General features: G+C 36.7%; 3 protein-coding genes across 3 annotated transcripts in view; all 3 read left to right on the top strand.

Moving 5' to 3' along the window:
• LOC107644583 (TMV resistance protein N) lies at positions 802 to 4889 on the top strand. Its single transcript, XM_016348472.2, has 5 exons — positions 802 to 1364; positions 1457 to 2561; positions 2661 to 2990; positions 3111 to 3923; positions 4027 to 4889. The coding sequence occupies exons 1-5, from the start codon at positions 844 to 846 to the stop codon at positions 4621 to 4623; spliced, it is 3366 nt and encodes a 1121-aa protein (XP_016203958.1). The 5' UTR covers positions 802 to 843; the 3' UTR covers positions 4624 to 4889.
• Positions 5544 to 11428, top strand: LOC110272157 (TMV resistance protein N-like). Its single transcript, XM_021124032.1, has 5 exons — positions 5544 to 6355; positions 6458 to 7652; positions 9558 to 10064; positions 10156 to 10643; positions 11052 to 11428. The coding sequence occupies exons 1-5, from the start codon at positions 5838 to 5840 to the stop codon at positions 11266 to 11268; spliced, it is 2925 nt and encodes a 974-aa protein (XP_020979691.1). The 5' UTR covers positions 5544 to 5837; the 3' UTR covers positions 11269 to 11428.
• Positions 12915 to 19904, top strand: part of LOC107644584 — a 45807-nt gene continuing 38817 nt past the window's right edge. The window contains exons 1-6 of the mRNA XM_016348473.2: positions 12915 to 13782; positions 13875 to 14997; positions 15091 to 15420; positions 15519 to 16346; positions 16435 to 17033; positions 18166 to 18711. Of these exons, the coding sequence (XP_016203959.2) occupies positions 13268 to 13782; positions 13875 to 14997; positions 15091 to 15420; positions 15519 to 16346; positions 16435 to 17033; positions 18166 to 18711 (3941 nt within the window). The 5' untranslated portion in view covers positions 12915 to 13267. The remainder of the gene's footprint in view (positions 13783 to 13874; positions 14998 to 15090; positions 15421 to 15518; positions 16347 to 16434; positions 17034 to 18165; positions 18712 to 19904) is intronic.

A 19904-nucleotide genomic window follows, 5' to 3' on the forward strand; every position in this document is an offset into this window, starting at 1 on the left:
TTCTTGTTTTTTGTTTTTGGTGGCTTGAGTCCACAAGATGAGAATCATAATAGACTAAGCAATTAATTATGCAAGGTAGAAATAGATATTCTTCCATGAAATTTTGAGGAAAGAACAAAATATATTTATGCATAATTTTAAATGAGTTAATATTATATATAATTATTATAGAAATTTGGGATTTCATACACACCTTATGACATCAACTCAATTAGTCTGTATAAGTGTGATTAATTAAAGAAATTTGGGATTATCACACATTATCACAAGAATAAAACAGGCAAATTCAATTCACATCTTATATTGGATAGTGTTAATTAATGAAAGCTTACAAACTATAACATTTATGTTCTAAATTCCAACATTTGTCTACTCATTCATACATCAAAGTGCTGTTTTTATAAAAGATGTAACCTTTTTTCCACCTTTTTTGACTGCTAAAGTTTTAATCTACGGACAAGTTACTGCATGGGGGATGAATAATGATACCGCGTGGAATTTGTATGCAATATGCAACAAGAAATCATGATGGCCGATGGGAAACAAGGTTTCACTTCCTTGAAATTTCGAGGCAAAAACTAATAATAAGTCAGTGTTTTCTAAAGAAAGAGTTAATAAGAATTACACCGTAGCATAGCCTAGGATTCTTTTGACGCGTGGGTCAGAGGTGTTCCAAAGGAATCAATAATGAATGAATGCAGTTTCTGCGTGGTTGCTAAGTTGACTTACTTAGACTTACACCCACTATTATTGTCTCTCTCTCTCTCTCTCTCTCTCTCTCTCTTTATATATATTTACTACTTTGTTTCTCTGGTTTTCATATATCCTTCTTGCTTCCATCCCATGGCTCTCCAATCCCTCTCCTCCTCCTACTATGCCCATCCCTTTTCCTCTTCTTCCATCAGATATGAATGGAAATACGATGTGTTCATCAGTTTCAGAGGCCAAGATACTCGCTACGGTTTCACTGGCAACCTCTACAATGCTCTCAATGGCAAAGGAATCCACACCTTCTTTGATGATGGCAAGCTTCAAAGCGGAGAGGAAATCACACCTGCACTTATCAAGGCAATTCAAGAGTCCAGGATTGCCATCATTGTGCTCTCTCCTAACTATGCTGCTTCTTCTTTTTGCTTAGAGGAATTGGTCCATATCCTTCACTGCATCAAGAGAAACAATCGCTTGGTTTTGCCTGTTTTCTATGAGGTGAATCCTTCTGATGTGCGCCATCTAAATAACAGTTTTGGAGAGGCAATGGCTAAGCATGAGAACAGATACAAGGATCACATGAACAACAAGGTGGACACATGGAAGAAGGCTCTGATAGAAGTAGCCAATTTGTCTGGCTATCATTTCAAACATGGGTAACTTCACTTCGTATACTTCTTTCTGTAATTGTTTCTCATTATTACAATTTTGAATTGTAAAAGTATCTATGTGTATCTTTGTTGGGCAGGCATGGATATGAACATGAGTTTATTAAAAAAATCGTGGAAGATGTTTCAAGAAAGATTGGGCGTGTGCCTTTGCCAGTGGCTGACTACCCTGTTGGACTTGAGTTTCCAGTGTCAAAAGTAATTTCCCTTTTGGAAATGGATTCTACTGATAGAGTTCACATGGTAGGGATTCATGGAATTGGTGGCATAGGGAAAACAACACTTGCTCTTGCTCTTTATAACTTGATTGCTGACAATTTTGAAGCTGTGTGTTTTCTTGAAAATGTGAGAGAAAATTCACAAAAACATGGGTTGGTGCATCTTCAAAATAATCTTCTTGGTAAGATATTAGGGAAGGAGGGAGTCCAGATAATAGGTGTTAATGAAGGAATTTCACAGATACAACGCAGACTCAGCCAAATAAAAGTTCTTTTGGTTCTGGATGATGTTGATGAGCATGAACAGTTGACAGCTATTGCGGGAAAACCTGATTGGTTTCATCCTGGAAGCAGAATCATTATTACAACACGGGACAAACATTTGCTGACACTTCATGACATTGAAAGAACATATGAGGTACAAGGTTTAAATAAGGAAGGGTCCTTAGAGTTGCTTCAATGGAAAGCTTTTAAAACAGATATTGTCAACCCAAGGTATAAGAATGTTTTAACCCGTGCAGTAACTTATGCTTCCCGTCTTCCATTGGCTTTGGAAGTAATAGGTAGTCACTTGTGTGGAAAAAAAGTAGAAGAATGGGAATCTGCATTGAATAAATTTGAAAGACATCTTGATGATAAAATACATGAGATACTTCAGGTTAGTTTTGATGCTTTGGGAAAAGAAGAACAGAGTGTTTTTCTTGATATTGCCTGTTGTTTTAAAGGGTATGAATTAGAGGAACTTGCATATATACTTCAAGCTCATTATGGGAGTTGTATGAAATATCATATTGGAATGTTGGTTGAAAAATCTCTCATAAAGATTGATAAATTCAGAATAACATTACATGATTTAATAGAGGACATGGGCAAAGATATATGTCGAGAACAATCGTCAAAAGTGCCTGGAAAGCGTAGTAGATTATGGTTCTACAAGGATATCGTTAAAGTTTTAGAAGATAATCAAGTAAGTAATAGTTTTTTTTTTGTTACTTAAGTTTATTAAATACTTTTTTTAACACATGTATTTTAATTAAATCATGTTCTTATTTTTGTGTGATGAAAGGGAACTAGTGCCATTGAAATCATACATTTGGAATTTCCTTTATTTAGAAAGGAAGGAGGTGAAGATCCGTCAAAAAAAGAGAAAAATGATGATGTAGAAGTAAAATGGGATGGAACAGCTTTTAAAGAGATGAAAAATCTCAAAACACTTATCATAAAAAATGGTCGTTTTTCCAGAGGGCCCAAATACCTTCCAAATAGTTTAAGAGTATTGGAATGGAGGAGGTATCCATCGAGATATTTTCCCTCTAATTTTAATCCAGAAAAGCTTTCTATACTCAAGTTGCCTGATTATCTCTACATGTTACCCAAGTTGGATAGCTTATCCAAGGTAAGCGTACTAAATTCATTTTTAGGATTTTGTATGTTTGCAAATTAACGTGATCAGGTTTATTTGGTTTTATTTTAGTTTGTTCATTAATTTTATTTGTTTGTTTGTTTTTTTCTCCAGATGTTGATCAGCTTAAAAGTTTTGAATTTTGATTACAGCAATTCTTTGAAAGAGATACCTGATGTGTCTAATCTTGAAACTTTAGAAGAATTTTCTTTTGAAGGATGTAGTAATTTAGTCTCAGTTCACAGTTCAGTTGGTTTTTTACCTAAACTTAAAATATTGAATGCTGAAAATTGTCCCCAACTCAGAAGTTTTCCACCTGTTATTAATTTGCCCTCACTGAAAACACTCGGTCTATCTGGATGCTCAAGCCTTGAGAAATTTCCAGAAATTCAAGAAGAGATGAAAAATCTAGAAGAGCTTGATTTGTTTGGCACTGGGATAAAAGATTTGCCATGTTCATTTTGTAACCTTTCTGGATTGTGGCTTTTGTATTTGGAGGAGAATGAAATGTATAGAATACCAAGTGTCATTGGCATGATGCCAAGCTTGTTTATCTGTAAGATTGAGTTAGGAGGAAATAAGGGGAGGGTATCAGGAGAGCAGGAAGAGGGGTTTCATGGAATACTCACTCACTCCCTCCCCTCTTCACATATGCAATCTCTTTTTCTCACAAACTGCAATTTGTCAGATGACTTTTTTCCACTAGCTGTTGCATGGTTTCCCAATGTGATATCTTTAGTTCTAGGAGGCAATAATTTCACAATCCTTCCTGAATGCATCCAACAATTTCGCTTTCTAGTGGTTCTCAATGTGGATGATTGCGAGCATCTTCGGGAGATTAGAGGGATTCCCCCATGCTTGACAGACTTCTCAGCAGTAAACTGCAAATCATTGAGTCCGAGGAGCACAAGCGTGTTACTCAATCAGGTTTCGTTACATTTTAATAATTAAGAATGCAGATGACATCATAATTCATATTAAATTAATAATGTATGCTAACTACTTCTTCTGCATTATGAATAAATGACAGCAACTGCACCAGGGTAGAAACACCCAGTTTGTGATGCCAGGTGGAAGCATTCCAAGGTGGTTTGAGTGGCGCAGCAGGGGAGCTTCTATTTCTTTCTGGTTTCGTGGCACCATATTCCCTTACAAATCTCTTTGCGTTGCAATTCTACTCAAACATGACATCCTTTCCCCACCACTTCAAGTAAAACCCACTGTGACCATCAATGGCAACCAAGTTCAATTTGGACGGTATGGCCTTATGGGTCAATTATTTATTTTTAATCTGAAGAGAGATGATTATTATTATGAAGCACCACATTTTAAAAGAGGATGGAATCATGTGAAGCTTTCATATGAAGCATATTATAAGGGTTTTGAGGGAAAGGTGCCGAGTGAGTCAATTGGAAAAGAGATTGGAATGCACGTATGGAAGGAAGAGAGTAGTAGTATAATGGAAGATATTCGATTCACTGATCCATACAAAATGACACAACTAATTATAATGATGATCATGCTCTCAATAGCATTCCCCAACCATAAGAACCACCCCTTGCTCCTCCAAACATGCATTGGTTTGTGGACGTTGCTGTTTCTAACACACACTCTTTTTTTGGGTTAAATAACTGTCAGTTAGGAAGGAGGGTAGGGAGGATTCAATATCAGCATGCACACAGCTATATGGCTGTCCCCACCTGTGTATGTCAAGGTGTAATTGTTATTAATTTATTATATTATTATTATTAAGTGTGGCACTTCCCTTGCTAGTTTTGCATCTCTTCATTTGGTTGATGAGTGCAATCCATAACAGAAGGAGTTTTTTGAAAATAAGAACTGCAAAATTGTCAATATAGCAGCCTCATTTGGTAAATTCATATGATTAGTGGACATTGATGTTTCTAACACGCAAAATTTGTCTTAATGATGATTAACGATGGGGCATCACTGGCATGTGTCCAAGGTAAATTACTCATTTTAGTTGTCCCATTCATTTTGATCAATAATACTTTGAGAATCAGTTTTACATTTATATAATATATTACTTTGAAGGGCTCTTAATATGTAACGAAATGGGTACTAACTACTAACTAGGAATACGAACAAGGTGTATGGTTTTCTCAATCCCACGCTTTCCTGAATCCTCAGTGCAATCTCACGGCTACTGTTAGGATGATGCTGTATATACATATTATGTAACAATTTTGTGAGTCGAATGGAATGGAATCTCCTTAAAAGCGTGGACTTTAAGATATGAGGATTTCGATTATTATATTGTAAGCAGGTCCCCTTACATTTTTTATTTTGCCTTTGCTCATTGGAGTCAAGATGTGAAAGTTGTGCACTATAAAGTTGAGATTGCCTTTCAATTTAGCACTTAATGCAAATGGTGCAATTTCTTCAGTGATATAATGTTGAGAGAGAGATTCTTTTTCAACTGAAATGGAAGAAGTGTAACAGAGAATAAACAAGACGCATCAATGAGGATTCAGTGTACAAAAGAACAAGAAAAATAAGGATTGTTGTCTACTGTGATGTAGTCTTGGCCTCCTGAGTCCCCAAGAAAAGAACAATAATAGATGAATCCAATGACAGAACAATATAACAGTTATGCAAATTTCAAGGTAGAGGCATGCACCATTCCTTGAATTTTGACCAAAGAACAAAACATGTGGCTGATCTTACAAAGTTATTTATTCCCATTTTTATGCAGAGTAAAGGGAAGCCCAACAGTATAATAGAGTGAAGATATTACTTTATATTTTTATTACTTTCTTTTGGTTTTCTGAGACTCAAAACTCCCAACATTCATACAACTTTCTATCCTTCTTTCTTATCATGCCTCTGCAATCTTCCTTCTCCTCCTTTTCCACCCATTCTTCTTCTTCTTCTTCCATCAGATATCCATGGAAATACCATGTGTTCATCAGTTTCAGAGGCGAAGATACTCGCTATGGTTTCACTGGCAACCTCTACAAAGCTCTTTTTGATAAAGGAGTCCACACCTTCATTGATGATGAGGAACTTCAAAGAGGACACGAAATCACACCCTCACTTCTCAAGGCAATTGAAGAGTCCAGGATTGCCATCATTATCCTCTCTCCTAACTATGCTTCTTCTTCTTTTTGCTTAGACGAGCTTGTCCACATCCTTCACTGCATCAAGGGAAATGATCGCCTGGTTTTACCGGTTTTCTATGAGGCTGATCCTTCTGATGTGCGCCATCAGAGAAATAGTTTCGGAGAAGCAATGGCCAAGCATGAAGAGAAATTCAAGAGTGACTTGAACAAGGTGCACAAATGGAAGCAGGCTCTGCATCAAGTTGCTAATTTGTCAGGATATCATTTCAAACACGGGTAACTTCACTTCATATATTTCTTTCTCATCTGTAATTGTTTTTCATTTATAAAAAATATTACAATTTTGCATTGTAATAAGAATCTGTGTGTATTTGGCAGGGATGGATATGAACACAAGTTTATTGCAAATATCGTGGAAGAAATTTCAAGAAAGATTAATCGTGTACCTTTGCCCGTTGCTGATTACCCTGTTGGACTAAAGTCTCGAGTGTCAAATATAATTTCACTTCTGGAAATGGATTCTAGTGATCGAGTTCACATGGTAGGGATACATGGAATTGGTGGCATAGGAAAAACGACACTTGCAATTGCTGTCTATAACTTGATAGCTGACAACTTTGAAAGTGTGTGCTTTCTTGAAGATGTGAGGGAAAATTCAAGTAAATATGGGTTGGTACATCTTCAAAATAACCTTCTTTGTAAGATACTAGGGAAGGAGGGAGTCCAGATACAAGGTGTTAAAGAAGGAACCTCACAAATACAACAAAGACTTCGTGGAAAGAAAGTTCTTTTGATTCTAGATGATGTTGATGAACAAAAGCAGTTAGAATCTATTGCTGGAAAACCTAATTGGTTTGGTGGTGGTAGCAGGGTGATTATTACAACACGAGATACACATTTGCTAAAACTCCATAATGTTGAAAAGACATTTGAGGTAGCTGCTTTAAGTAAGAAACATTCTCTTGAATTGCTTGTTAAAAAAGCTTTCAAAAATGATGAAGTCAACTCAAGTTATTATGCAAATGTTTTAAATTGTGCAATAACTTATGCCTCTGGACATCCGTTGGCTTTGGAAATAATAGGTTCCAATTTGTTTGGAAAAGAAGTAGAACATTGGGAATCTGCATTACATCAGTATGAAAAAATTCCTAACAGGGAGATCCAACAAATACTTAAAATAAGTTATAATGCTTTGGAGGAATATGAGAAGAATATTTTTCTTGATATCACTTGTTGCTTTAAAGGACACAACTTGAAAGAAATTGGAGATATACTTCATGCCCATTATGGATATAACATGAGCTATCATATTCAACGGTTGGTTGATAAATCACTCATAAAGATTAAGTTTGGGGATCAAGTGACATTTCATGATTTGATAGAGGATATGGGCAAAGAAATTGTTCGACAAGAATCACCAAATATGCCAGGAAACCGTAGCAGGTTATGGTATCATGAAGATATAGTTCAAGTTTTACAAGAAAAACAAGTAAGTTATTATTTCAATGATTTTAGTTTTATGTCTTTAAATTTGCTTTATCACCTTATGATATTATATTGTCACAGCCCAAAATGAGCCATGACCGGCGCTCAGGAAAATAATCCTATAGCAAGCCTTATATACTCAAATATAAATTGAATAAAAAAGTTACAAATATTTTACAAGTTCTAAAATAAATAGTTATACATTTTTAACAAAAATTAAAATAATTAAGAATGGTTGGACCCTGCCTGTGTTATATGGAGCATATATACATCTAAGAACTCGTCAACGAATAAGTACTCATTGGAGATCGTTACATCTTGAATAGAGAGTCTCACATAGACAAGTAATTGTTCCTGAAAAATGTTTTTAGAAAAAAAAACGGGGTGAGTTTTGCAACTCAGTAACTAGACAATACATCTATAATCGACATGAGACCATATAAACATCATATTAAAATAATTTTAATTAGAAAATAATAATTGATAATAATAAGTGAATCAATAAGGGAGTTCTCATACAGAAATCAAATCAAAAGTCCACACTTGGGCGACTTCACCTCAATGGGTAGCCCTTTCCTCTCGTGTGTCCTAACAGAATAACAGATCTAACGTGTGGCCTACACGTTAGGCTAGCAACACCCCTGCTAGCTGGGGTCTGAGTTAGATGCATCTGAGTTAACGTCATAACCGCCGTTAACTACGGTTTTCTAATACGAGCCTCCCAAACCAATTCAAAACATATAATTTCAAATACAACAAATCTTTGATCTTTCCAATATATAAGGTATCGAATCAAATCAAATCATATTATACTTTCTCATCAAAATCCTTTCCAATCATACTTTTTTTTTTTAATCAAAACACATTTCAAATATATTTCACAATCTTTAAACTAAGTGAATACCAACAAATACTTCAATGCTTCAAAAGCAGATATTCAAGTAAACTCAAACATTTTAGAATAATGCAAAACTTTATCAAAAATATATATGGTCTCAAAAATAGATATTCAAATAAAATCAAACAATTTAAAATAATGCAAGACTTCATCAAAAATATATATGGTCTCATGTATAGTTCCGAAAGTATAAACTTCATAAAAAATGAATTATTTAATTTTAATAAATCAATTATTCTAATCAATTTAAAACCGTTCTAGACAAATATAGTGAGTATAATTCAAAGATCATAATAGATATATGTCAAAATAATTATAGATGCACAGTCAAACAATTATAAATGTAAAGCCTACTCACAACTTCCCAAGGGACCGAAGATACCGAATCGGGAGTGTCAAAATTGGAGGATTGACGTAGAATGGAATGAATGAGCGCAGAATTTGGATTAGGGCAACGACAAGGTGGAGCTGCGATAGTTTGGGTTATTGTCAGGAACGGTTCAGCTCCAGCGGCACCAACAGCTCCATTAGCAACCTAGGTTCACCCGAACGGCGACCGGTGACGAAACAGCCCTCTATTCACGATGGCTCCTCTCGCACGTTCTGTTTCTCTCTCTTCGAGCTCTCTCTTCTCTCTCAACAATGGCGACGGCGACTTGGCAAGGCGGCAGTTGAAGCTCAGCAGTGACGGAGACAAGGCGCGGCGGCTGTCCTTTCTCGTCTCGTCTCTCGCGCTCGTCCCCTCTCTCGAACGCATCTCTCGGTTCTGGCCTCTGATGGCGACGGAGATATAAGATCTGCAATCAGTGACGGATGCAGAAAATTTTATTAGTGGGGCAAAATATATATAAGATGATAATAATTTTATAATTATATTTTATTATTATAAAATATAATTAATCTTCTAGTTATTTAACTAATAAATTAAAATACTTATATAGTAATTTAAATAATAACATATAACTTAGAATTTTATTCTTCTAAGTTTTATATTTTAAAAAATTGAATAATTCTTTCATTATCAATATAATTAAATGTCTATTTTTTTATATATGTCACTAAATAATAATTTAAAAATCATCTCTCATGGAAAAGGTAGAAATGCTTCGTTTGTGTGGCACTAACATAAAAGATTTGCCATCGTCATTTCAAAACCTTTGTGAGTTGTCCTGTTTGAATCTGAGTGGCCATACCTTTCATAGGATACCAAGTGTGATCGTGAATATGCCAAAACTGTTTACATTATATATTGGGGGAGAAGGCAATAAGACTTGGGTATCACGCAACAAGTTGGAAGAGGGAGTTGAAGGAACACTCAGCTCTTCAAATGTGACTAATCTTACTCTCGATAAGTGTATGCTGTCAGATAACTTTTTTCCACTGGCACTTGCATGGTTTCGCAATGTGAAAACATTAGACCTGAGTAGCAACAGGTTCACAATCCTTCCCGAATGCATCCAAGATTTTCGCTTTCTAAGCTCCCTCAAAGTTGATTTTTGCACGAAGCTAGTTAAGATTGCAGGAATTCCACCAAATTTGAAACAATTCTCGGCAGTAGGCTGCAGCAACTTGACTGAGGTCACAAGCGTGTTACTCAATCAGGTTTCTTTTTATTTTTTTTTTAAATTATTAGATTAATAATACTGTTATAGTGTATGCTAACTACTACCTACGAAATATTAATGACTCACAGGAACTGCACGAGAATGGAAGAACCGAGTTCGCATTGCCAGGAACAATGATTCCAGCATGGTTTGAAGAGAAGAGAAAGGGAGATTCTATTTCATTCTGGTTTCGTGGCGAGTTCCCTTCGAATGCACTTTGCTTTGCAATTCTAAAGCGGAATAGGCGCAGCAGTGGAACTCGTATAACAACCATGGTGAGCATCAATGGCAAGCAAGTTTCCCGTGGAGATGGGAGAACCCAAACTTTTCAGGAACTATTTATTTTTGATCTGTCCATGACAAAAAAAACGTATCATTTGGATGGAATATGCTTTGAAAATAAATGGAATCATGCGAATGTTTCATTTAAAATTTATGACCTAATGGAGGAGTGTGGAATGCATATATTGAAGCAAGAGAGTAGTAGCATCATGAAAGATATTCGATTCACCAATCCTTGCATAAAGAATGACGATGAAGCTCTCCATGGTATTGGCAGCATTGACGTTCGTCTAAGGTAAAATTACTCTCGGTCTTGTCTTAGGGAAGAACAGAGGAGAGAAAAGCGGTGTTCAATAGAAAACTTGAGAAATATGAATTTTATTTTCTTTGAACTAAAGTGATTGATCTAAACTGTTACGACCAGCTTAATCAGCTTATATAGTTATTTACAAGCATGTGTTGAATGAATGCATGTGATGAGTGTAAATGATCCTGTTAAAATCAGTTTTATTGCCAAAACAGAATCGGTTGCTTCATTGCTAAGTTACAGCGTCATTAGCAATGCTTGACAGTAATCTTTTCTTAACGAAGTGCCAGTGTATATGACATGAGTTTTTGACTCCAATTAGTCCCAGCTTAATTCAATAAATAGAACCTTAACCCCTAAATTTATCTCGTGACATCCTTCTTCTCTTCTCTCCAGGCTACAACCAGGTTCTGCAACTAGCCAACCAGCTTCGCAGAATCCTCTTGGGCATAGTGGAGACACGTCACATTCAAAAGGGAACTGGGCAGTGCCACAATTCAGGGGAGGCACTGTTTTTGCTAGGAGGAACATAAAAATGATGTTGTGTGTGATGTTTTATACAATGTTAAGCATTGTAGTGTGTGGTTTGGGTATGTGGTTAGGAAAGAATTAGGGTGGTGTGAGTTTAGGAGCAAAGAATGAAACAATTAAGCCCTACTTCATGTGGATAGTATTCAAGCTTTCTTCCAATGTAAAAGCCTTAGGGCTCTAAAAGAAGCATCACCTTAATTGAATGGAACCTTATTGCAGTTTTCTTGCATATTTGCACTTAAGACATGCCCTTCACAATTGATGCATAGCTTCGTTGTACCTGCATAATAACAATTAAAGCAATATAGACAAACTTGATAGTCAAATAATAATCCTGAAAGGTATAACTTGCATAAATATTGATTTATAAGTTGTATTAATTAAATTAAGTTAATAATGACAGCGTCATAACAAGCAGTACTTGCTGCTAATTTTCAATAAGCATATACAAGTATTATGCAGATTCAAAGAAGTTAAAGCAAAAAGGGGAGACATGCGGCCGAGGGGCTATGAATCTATTCCAACCAAAAGAAAGAGCTTCATAGAACATATTCCAGAACACCAAAGTTTCAACCTATTTGCTATGTATAAACATTTATAGCTCTATACAAAAAACTCGGTATCAGTTTTCGAGGAAGTATTGCTGTTTTTGGGATTGTGAGTTTTGGGATGGGTTAGTTTGGGTGTGGAACTTCCAATGGAGGAGAGAACTTTTTCAATGGGAGTTGGAGTTACTGAACCAACTTCACAATACTTTGAAATTGGTCAAACTTGTATTTGGGAGAGAGGATAGAGTGGTGTGGAAATATGATAAACAAGGCATTTTTTCTACTAACTCATTTGTGCAGGTGTTGCAGGTGGAAATGGCTCCAGAGGATATATCAAGTTACAGCTTTACTAAGTCGATTTGGAAAGGGCTTGTCCCTCCTAGAGTTGAGTTATTTGTTTGGTTTGGATTGATCGGCAGGGTCAATACAAAGGCGAGACTATGTCGACTAGGGGTTATTAGCCAACAAGATACTCTATGTGTATTATGTAACAGAGGTGATGAAAATGACTACCACTTATTTCTTGGTTGTAGTTTTACATGGCAGGTGTGGTGTGCTTGGTTATCTTATGTCGGGTTGCAATGGACTTGTCCGGGTACAATCAAGGAGCACATTTAGAGTTGGACTGAGGTATCAAATAGAAAGGAGGAACGCAAGAGATGGATGGTGTGCTTTTGTGCGATCTTGTGGAACATTTGGTTGGAATGAAATCGAAGGATTTTTGAGAAAAAAGGGAAAGGAGCTCAGGAGATTATAACTTTATCATTCCAAAGCTTCTCTGAGTGGTTAGGTGCTGATCTCTTTTGTTGTTGATGACAATGCCGGAGATGACAGAGGAATATTTACGCTTTTATTTTCTTGTGTACTCTTGTCACTGCTCTTGCTCCACTTTGTGTGTTGAGCTCTTTCTTTCAAAAAAATAAATTGTGTGTATCTATGGATATTTTTGCAATGAAGAGGGCCTTTGGCATGTGAGTTTTCATTTTCATAAGGCAGAGGAGGGTAATTAATTGCCTTATCTTTGGTGGGTATTGCATAATGGCATTATAGCCCAGAAAGTCCTTGATTGGACGTTGAGTTCTTAATAAATTATAATGGAGGGTCCCCATTCTTGGAGAAACTTACTCTTCATAGTTGTCTTTACAAAAAATGATTCCTAAAAATTTAGTAGGGATCAAAAGTAAGTGCAGTTCAACAACACCCTCATTCAGTCTTGCAATGCTCATTAGTAGCATAACCAAGGACAAAGTTTTGTCTTAATTAAAAGTAATCAAAGTGAAACACCCTTTGAATATCAAATTCCAAAGTGAAAAATCTTACAGAACAATAGACCCCACACGGAGTATATGACATGATAATGCAGTTTCTGTTTTATTTCTACGTTGACTGACTTTGAGAAACTTAATTATTCAGCATTGCATCTCTTCCTTTAATTACTCATTCTTGTATATATTTTTTTTTATTACTTTCTTTTAGTTTTCTGAGACTCAACACTCCCAACATTCATACAACTTTCTATCCTTCTTTCTTATCATGCCTCTGCAATCTTCCTTCTCCTCCTTTTCCACCCATTCTTCTACTTCTTCCTTCGGCTATGCATGGGAATATGATGTGTTTATTAGTTTCAGAGGCGAAGATACTCGCTATGGTTTCACTGGCAACCTCTACAAAGCTCTTTTTGATAAAGGAGTCCACACCTTCATTGATGATGAGGAGCTTCAAAGAGGAGACCAAATCACACCCTCACTTCTCAAGGCAATTGAAGAGTCCAGGATTGCCATCATTGTTCTCTCTCCTAACTATGCTTCTTCTTCTTTTTGCTTAGACGAGCTTGTCCACATCCTTCACTGCATCAAGGGAAATCATCGGCTGGTTTTACCGGTTTTCTATGAGGTTGATCCTTCGGATGTGTGCCATCAAAGAAATAGTTTCGGAGAAGCAATGGCCAAGCATGAAGAGAAATTCAAGAGTGACTTGAACAAGGTGCACAAATGGAAGCAGGCTCTGCATCAAGTAGCTAATTTGTCAGGATATCATTTCAAACACGGGTAACTTCACTTCATATACTTCTTTCTGGTCTGTAATTGTTTTTCATTTATCAAAATATTACAAGCAATAAGAATCTGTGTGTATTTGGCAGGGATGGATATGAACATAAGTTTATCAGAAATATTGTGGAAGAAATTTCAAGAAAGATTAGACGTGTACCTTTGTTTGTTGCTCGTTTTCCTGTTGGACTAGATTCACTAGATTCTCGAGTGTCAAAAGTAATTTCACTTTTGAGAATGAATTCTAGTGATCAAGTTCACATGGTAGGGATTCATGGAGTTGGTGGAATAGGAAAAACAGCACTTGCTTGTGCTGTTCATAATTTGATTGCTGACCATTTTGACAGTACGTGCTTTCTTGAAGATGTGAGAGAAAACTCAAAGAGACATGGCTTGGCTCATCTTCAAAATATCCTTCTCTCTGAGATATTAGGAAAGGAGGAAATTAAGATAGTCAGTGTTCAACAAGGAACTTCTCGAATCCAACGAAGGCTATGTCAAAAGCAAGTCCTTTTGATTTTAGATGATGTTGATGATCACAAACAACTACAGGCTATTGCTGGAAAACCTGACTGGTTTGGTCCTGGAAGCAGAGTTATTATTACAACACGGGACACACATTTGCTAAAATATCATGGTGTTGAAAACACATATGAGGTAAAGGGTTTAGATGAGGCAGAGTCTTCTCAATTGCTTGTTAAACATGCATTTAAAAATGGTTATGATAGCAGCTCCAATTATGGGGATGTTTTGACCCGTACAATAACTTATGCTTCTGGTCTTCCATTGGCTTTGGAAGTAATAGGTAGTCACTTGTGTGGGAAAAAAGTAGACGAATGGGAATCTGCATTGAATAAATTTGATAGACATCTTGACGATAAAATACATGAGATACTTCGAGTAAGTTTTGATGCTTTGGGAAAAGAAGAGCAGAGCGTTTTTCTTGATATTGCCTGTTGTTTCAAAGGATATGAATTAAAGGAAATTACAGATCTACTTCAAGCTCATTATGGGAGTTGTATGAAATATCATATTGGAGTGCTTTTTGAAAAATCTCTCATAAAGATCAATTTGTATGATCTCACTGTGACAATGCATGATTTGATAGAGAACATGGGCAAAGAAATTGCACTAGAAGAATCACCAGAAATGCCTGGAAAGCGTAGTAGGCTATGGTTCTACGAAGAAATAGTTAAAGTTTTACAAGATAATCTAGTAAGTAATAAATTTCTCTAATGACTTTGTTGAAAGTCCTTTTTTACGCACTTGTACCTTAATTAATTCATGTTTTTAATTTTGTGTTGAAAGGGTACTAGCACCATTGAAATCATATATTTGGAATTTCCGTTATTGGAAAGGGAAGGAGATGAAGATTCATTTGAAAGAGAGGAAAATAAAGATATTGAAGTAAAATGGGACGGAACAGCTTTTAAAGAGATGAAAAATCTCAAAACGCTTATCATAAAAAATGGTTGTTTTTCTGAATGTCCCAAATATCTTCCGAACAGTTTAAGGGTATTGGAATGGTGGAGATATCCTTCAGAGTGGCTACCAAATGATTTTCAACCAAAGAAACTCTCCATACTCAAGTTATCGAATAATCTCTATTTGGCACACAAGTTGGATAGCTTATCCAAGGTAGTGTGTACTAAATTCTTTTTTTTTTTATTTTGTGTTATGGTAACTTGAATGAAGTTTATTTGTTTGACTTTTTCCTTTGTTTTAATTTTTTTCAGAAGTTGGGGAGTTTGAAAGTTTTGAATTTTGATTACAATGATTCTTTGAAAGAAATAGCTGATGTGTCTAGTCTTCAAACTTTAGAAGAATTTTCGTTCCGAGGATGCAAAAACTTAGTTAAAGTTCACAGTTCAGTTGGGTTTCTATCTAAACTTAAAAGATTGAATGCTGAATATTGCGAGAAGCTCAGGACTTTCCCAGCGGCTATCAAATTGCCCTTACTGAAATATTTCAGTCTATGTGGTTGCTCAAGCCTGGTCAATTTTCCAGAAATTTTAGAAGAGATAGCAAATGTAGGATGGCTTGATTTGAAAGGCACTGGCATAAAAGATTTGCCATGCTCATTTCATAATCTTTCTGGATTGCAAAGTCTGGAAATTATTTGGAATGAAACGTGTAAGATACCAAGCATCATTTTTATGATGCCACAACTATCTTCATGTTGTATTGAGGGAGGAGGCAAGAGGAGGGTATCATTGGAAAAGCCGGAGGAGGATGAGGAGGAGGGGCTTCAAGGAATACTCACTCACTCCCTCCCCTCGCAACATATGATGAAAGCTCTTTGTCTCAGCAACACCAATCTGTCCGATGATTTTTTTCCACTAGCTGTTGCATGGCTTCCAAATGTGAGACAATTAATCCTAACAGGCAATAATTTCACAGTCCTTCCTGAATGCATGAAAGAATTTTGCTTTTTATACTTGCTCAACGTCAATGATTGCAACCATCTTCAGGAGATTCGAGGGATTCCACCTTGCTTGACAAACTTCTCAGCAGTAAACTGCAAATCCTTGAGTTCTAGAGCCACAAGAGTTTTACTCAATCAGGTTTTGTTACTTTTTAATTAGTTAACAATGTATATGAGATCATGATTCATATCATATTAATAATGTATGCTAAACTAGTCCTTGACAGGAATTACATGAGGGTAGATGGACAATCTTTGCAATGCCAGGTGGAAGGATTCCAAGATGGTTTGAGAAGCGCTGCAGCGGAGCTTCTATTTCATTCTGGTTTCATGGCACTGAATTCCCTGACAATGCTCTTTTCTTTGCAATTCTACTCAGAGATGGCCTCCCTTCCCCAGTTGAAGTACTACCCATCGTGACTGTCAACAGCAACCAAGTTTCCTGTCGATGGCGGGAGACCCCAGTGGATCAATTATTTATTTTTCATCTGTCAGAGACAATTGCTTATAATGTAATACTACGTTTTGAAAACAAATGGAATCATGCAGAGATTTCATATGAAGCACATGATTACTATACCTATGATGAGGTCCCCACTGAGCCAATTGCAAAAGAGATTGGAATCCATCTATTGAAGCAAAAGATCAGTAGCAGTATAATTCAAGATATCCGATTCACTGATCCTTACAAAATGACACAACTAATCATAATGATGATGATGATCTCAATAGTATTGCCCAACCATAAGAAGCAGCCCTTACTCCTTGAAACATCCATTGGTTTGTGGACATTGCTGTTCCTAACACACACTCTTTTTTTTGGATAAATAACTGTCAATTAGGAAGGAGGGTAGGGAGGATTCAATATCAGCATCCGCACAGCTATATGGTTGTGACCACTTGTGTATGTGATAGTGTAATTATTGTTATTAAGATAAGTGTGATGCTTCCCTTGCTGCTGCTTGTTTGATTCAATATGAAATAGAGTTGACCATTCAATATGTTACTTGCTACTTTGACAACTCTTTTGTATTATACATTTATATATTGAATGATTCTGAATTTGTAACATAATGCAATTGCAAGCCAAATAGATAACCCCGTTACCCACTGTCAATTTGAATCTCTGTTTTGATCGTTTTCAGGAGTTGAAACAACGAATCTTGGCTTGTAGTTGTGCTGATATTTCAGATTTCTTATTTTAAAATAGATAAACCTCAGCACAAGTTAACCACATTTAGTTAGCTTGTGGAGGGTTGATAACTCTGTTTGACAAAGTCCATAGTCAATGTGAATTCATTATTCTCGGCTTTCTATTTTATTTTTCCTCTCATTCCTCCAAATTCCTGAGTAAGAAGAATAGTGTGAACTGCCTTATTCTAATTAATTCATATGATACTGACTCAATCTTATTATAAAAAGTAAGACTCCTTTAGTTTATTACTTTGGGTTTTAAATCTTATCAATAACTTGGCTTGTTATTTTAGTGGATCAACTTGTCCTTTAGGCTTTATCTACTTTGTAGTTTGTACTATTTGGTGTGCAGATTTTCCTGGCCAGTCTTATTATAAGACAGACACATTTCACTGCATCAGATCAAATATAAAATCATGTTGCTTCTCGCCTAAGCATTTAGACAAGTTGCACTCTCATTTTGAACGAGAAATTTTTAGCATAATTATAAAAGCTTGTCCATTGTTTCATCTAATGTTAGAAAATTAAAAAAATAGATTCAGTTAATTATTTTTAAGTAGATGTTAGTGGAGAGCAACTTGATTAGCGAGGGCGGTGATTAATTATAGCACAATTGGCCTCACACAGTCCATAGGAAATAAGAAGGCGGTTTCTGATTTCTTGTTTTGTTGGCTGACTTTAAGAGAGAGACTTACAACATATCCATAATCAATTCTCACTCACTTTCTATAAATACTACTTTCTTTTGTTTCGTGAGACTCAAGTAACTCAACACTCAGACATACATACAACCACTCTATCCTTCTTTTTTTCATGGCCCTGCAATCTCCCTTCTCCTCCTCTTCCACCCATTCTTTCTGTAAATATGATGTGTTCCTCAGTTTCAGAGGCAAAGATACTCGCTATGGTTTCACTGGCAACCTCTACAAAGCTCTTTCTGATAAAGGAGTCCATACCTTCTTTGATGACGAGGAGCTTCAAAGAGGAGACGAAATCACACCCTCACTTCTCACCACAATTGAAGAGTCCAGGATTGCCATCATTGTCCTCTCTCCTAACTATGCTTCTTCTTCTTTTTGCTTAGACGAGCTTGTCCACATCCTTCACTGCATCAAGGGAAATAATCGGTTAGTTTTTCCAGTTTTCTATGAGGTTGATCCTTCTGATGTTCGCCATCTAAATAACAGTTTTGGAGAGGCAATAGCTAAGCATGAGAAGAGATACAAATATGACATGAACAACAAGGTGGACAAATGGAAACAGGCTCTGCAGCAAGTAGCTAATTTCTCAGGAGATCATTTCAAACACGGGTACCTTACCTTCTTATATTTGTCTCTTCAATTATTTTACATTTATCTGACATTACAACTTCAATTCAGAAAGTATGTACGTATTAATATGATGAACATACACATACTAACTACCCTTGTTGGACAGAGTTGCATATGAATACAAGTTTATTTCAAATATCGTGGAAGTCATTTCAAGAAAGATTAGTCGTGTACCTTTGCCCGTTGCTGATTACCCTGTTGGACTAGAGTCTCAAGTGTCAAATATAATTTCACTTCTGGAAATAGATTCTAGTGATCGAGTTCACATGGTAGGGATACATGGAATTGGTGGCATAGGAAAAACGACACTTGCAATTGCTGTCTATAACTTGATAGCTGACAACTTTGAAAGTGTGTGCTTTCTTGAAAATGTGAGGGAAAATTCAAGTAAATATGGGTTGGTACATCTTCAAAATAACCTTCTTTGTAAGATACTAGGGAAGGAGGGAGTCCAGATACCAGGTGTTAAAGAAGGAACCTCACAAATACAACAAAGACTTCGTGGAAAGAAAGTTCTTTTGATTCTAGATGATGTTGATGAACAAAAGCAGTTAGAATCTATTGCTGGAAAACCTGGACGGGTTCGACGGCCAGATCCGGCGAAGCTGGCGGCAAGGATGCGACGGTGGCAGTGCGGCTTCTCTGCAGCGACGGTGGCCACCCCTCCGCCTCGGCCTTGGTTCGCATCTTCTTCTCCCGCTCCTGCTCGCGACTCCAACGGCGGCGGCAAGGACGGGTTCGACGGCCAGATCCGGCGAAGCTGACGGCAAGGATGTGACGGTGGCAGTACGGCTTCTCTGCAGCGACGGTGGCCACTCCTGCGCCTGACGCGACGACCTCTAGGGACGGCGACCAAGCTGCCTGTGATCTGCCACTGTTCTTCTTTTCTTCTTCTTCTTCTGTCACTGTTCTTTTTGTTGTAGAATTTCTGAATTTTTTGTGAATTGTTGCTGAGTTTTGATTATTGCTGAATTTTGCTAAGTTTTGATTATTGTTATTGCTGAATTTGTTGATTATTGTTGCTAGAGTTTTGATTATTCTGATTTTTCAGTTATGATTTTTTGAGTTATGATTTTTGGGGTGGTGGCTCTGAGGTGGGGTGGTGGTGGGTTTTGGGAGAAGGGGTTACGGGAGTGGGGTGATGGGTGAGGGATGTTACGGGAGGGGAGAGG

Source organism: Arachis ipaensis, chromosome B05, assembly GCF_000816755.2.
Source record: "Arachis ipaensis cultivar K30076 chromosome B05, Araip1.1, whole genome shotgun sequence".
In the NCBI taxonomy this organism is placed as follows: Eukaryota; Viridiplantae; Streptophyta; class Magnoliopsida; order Fabales; family Fabaceae; genus Arachis; species Arachis ipaensis.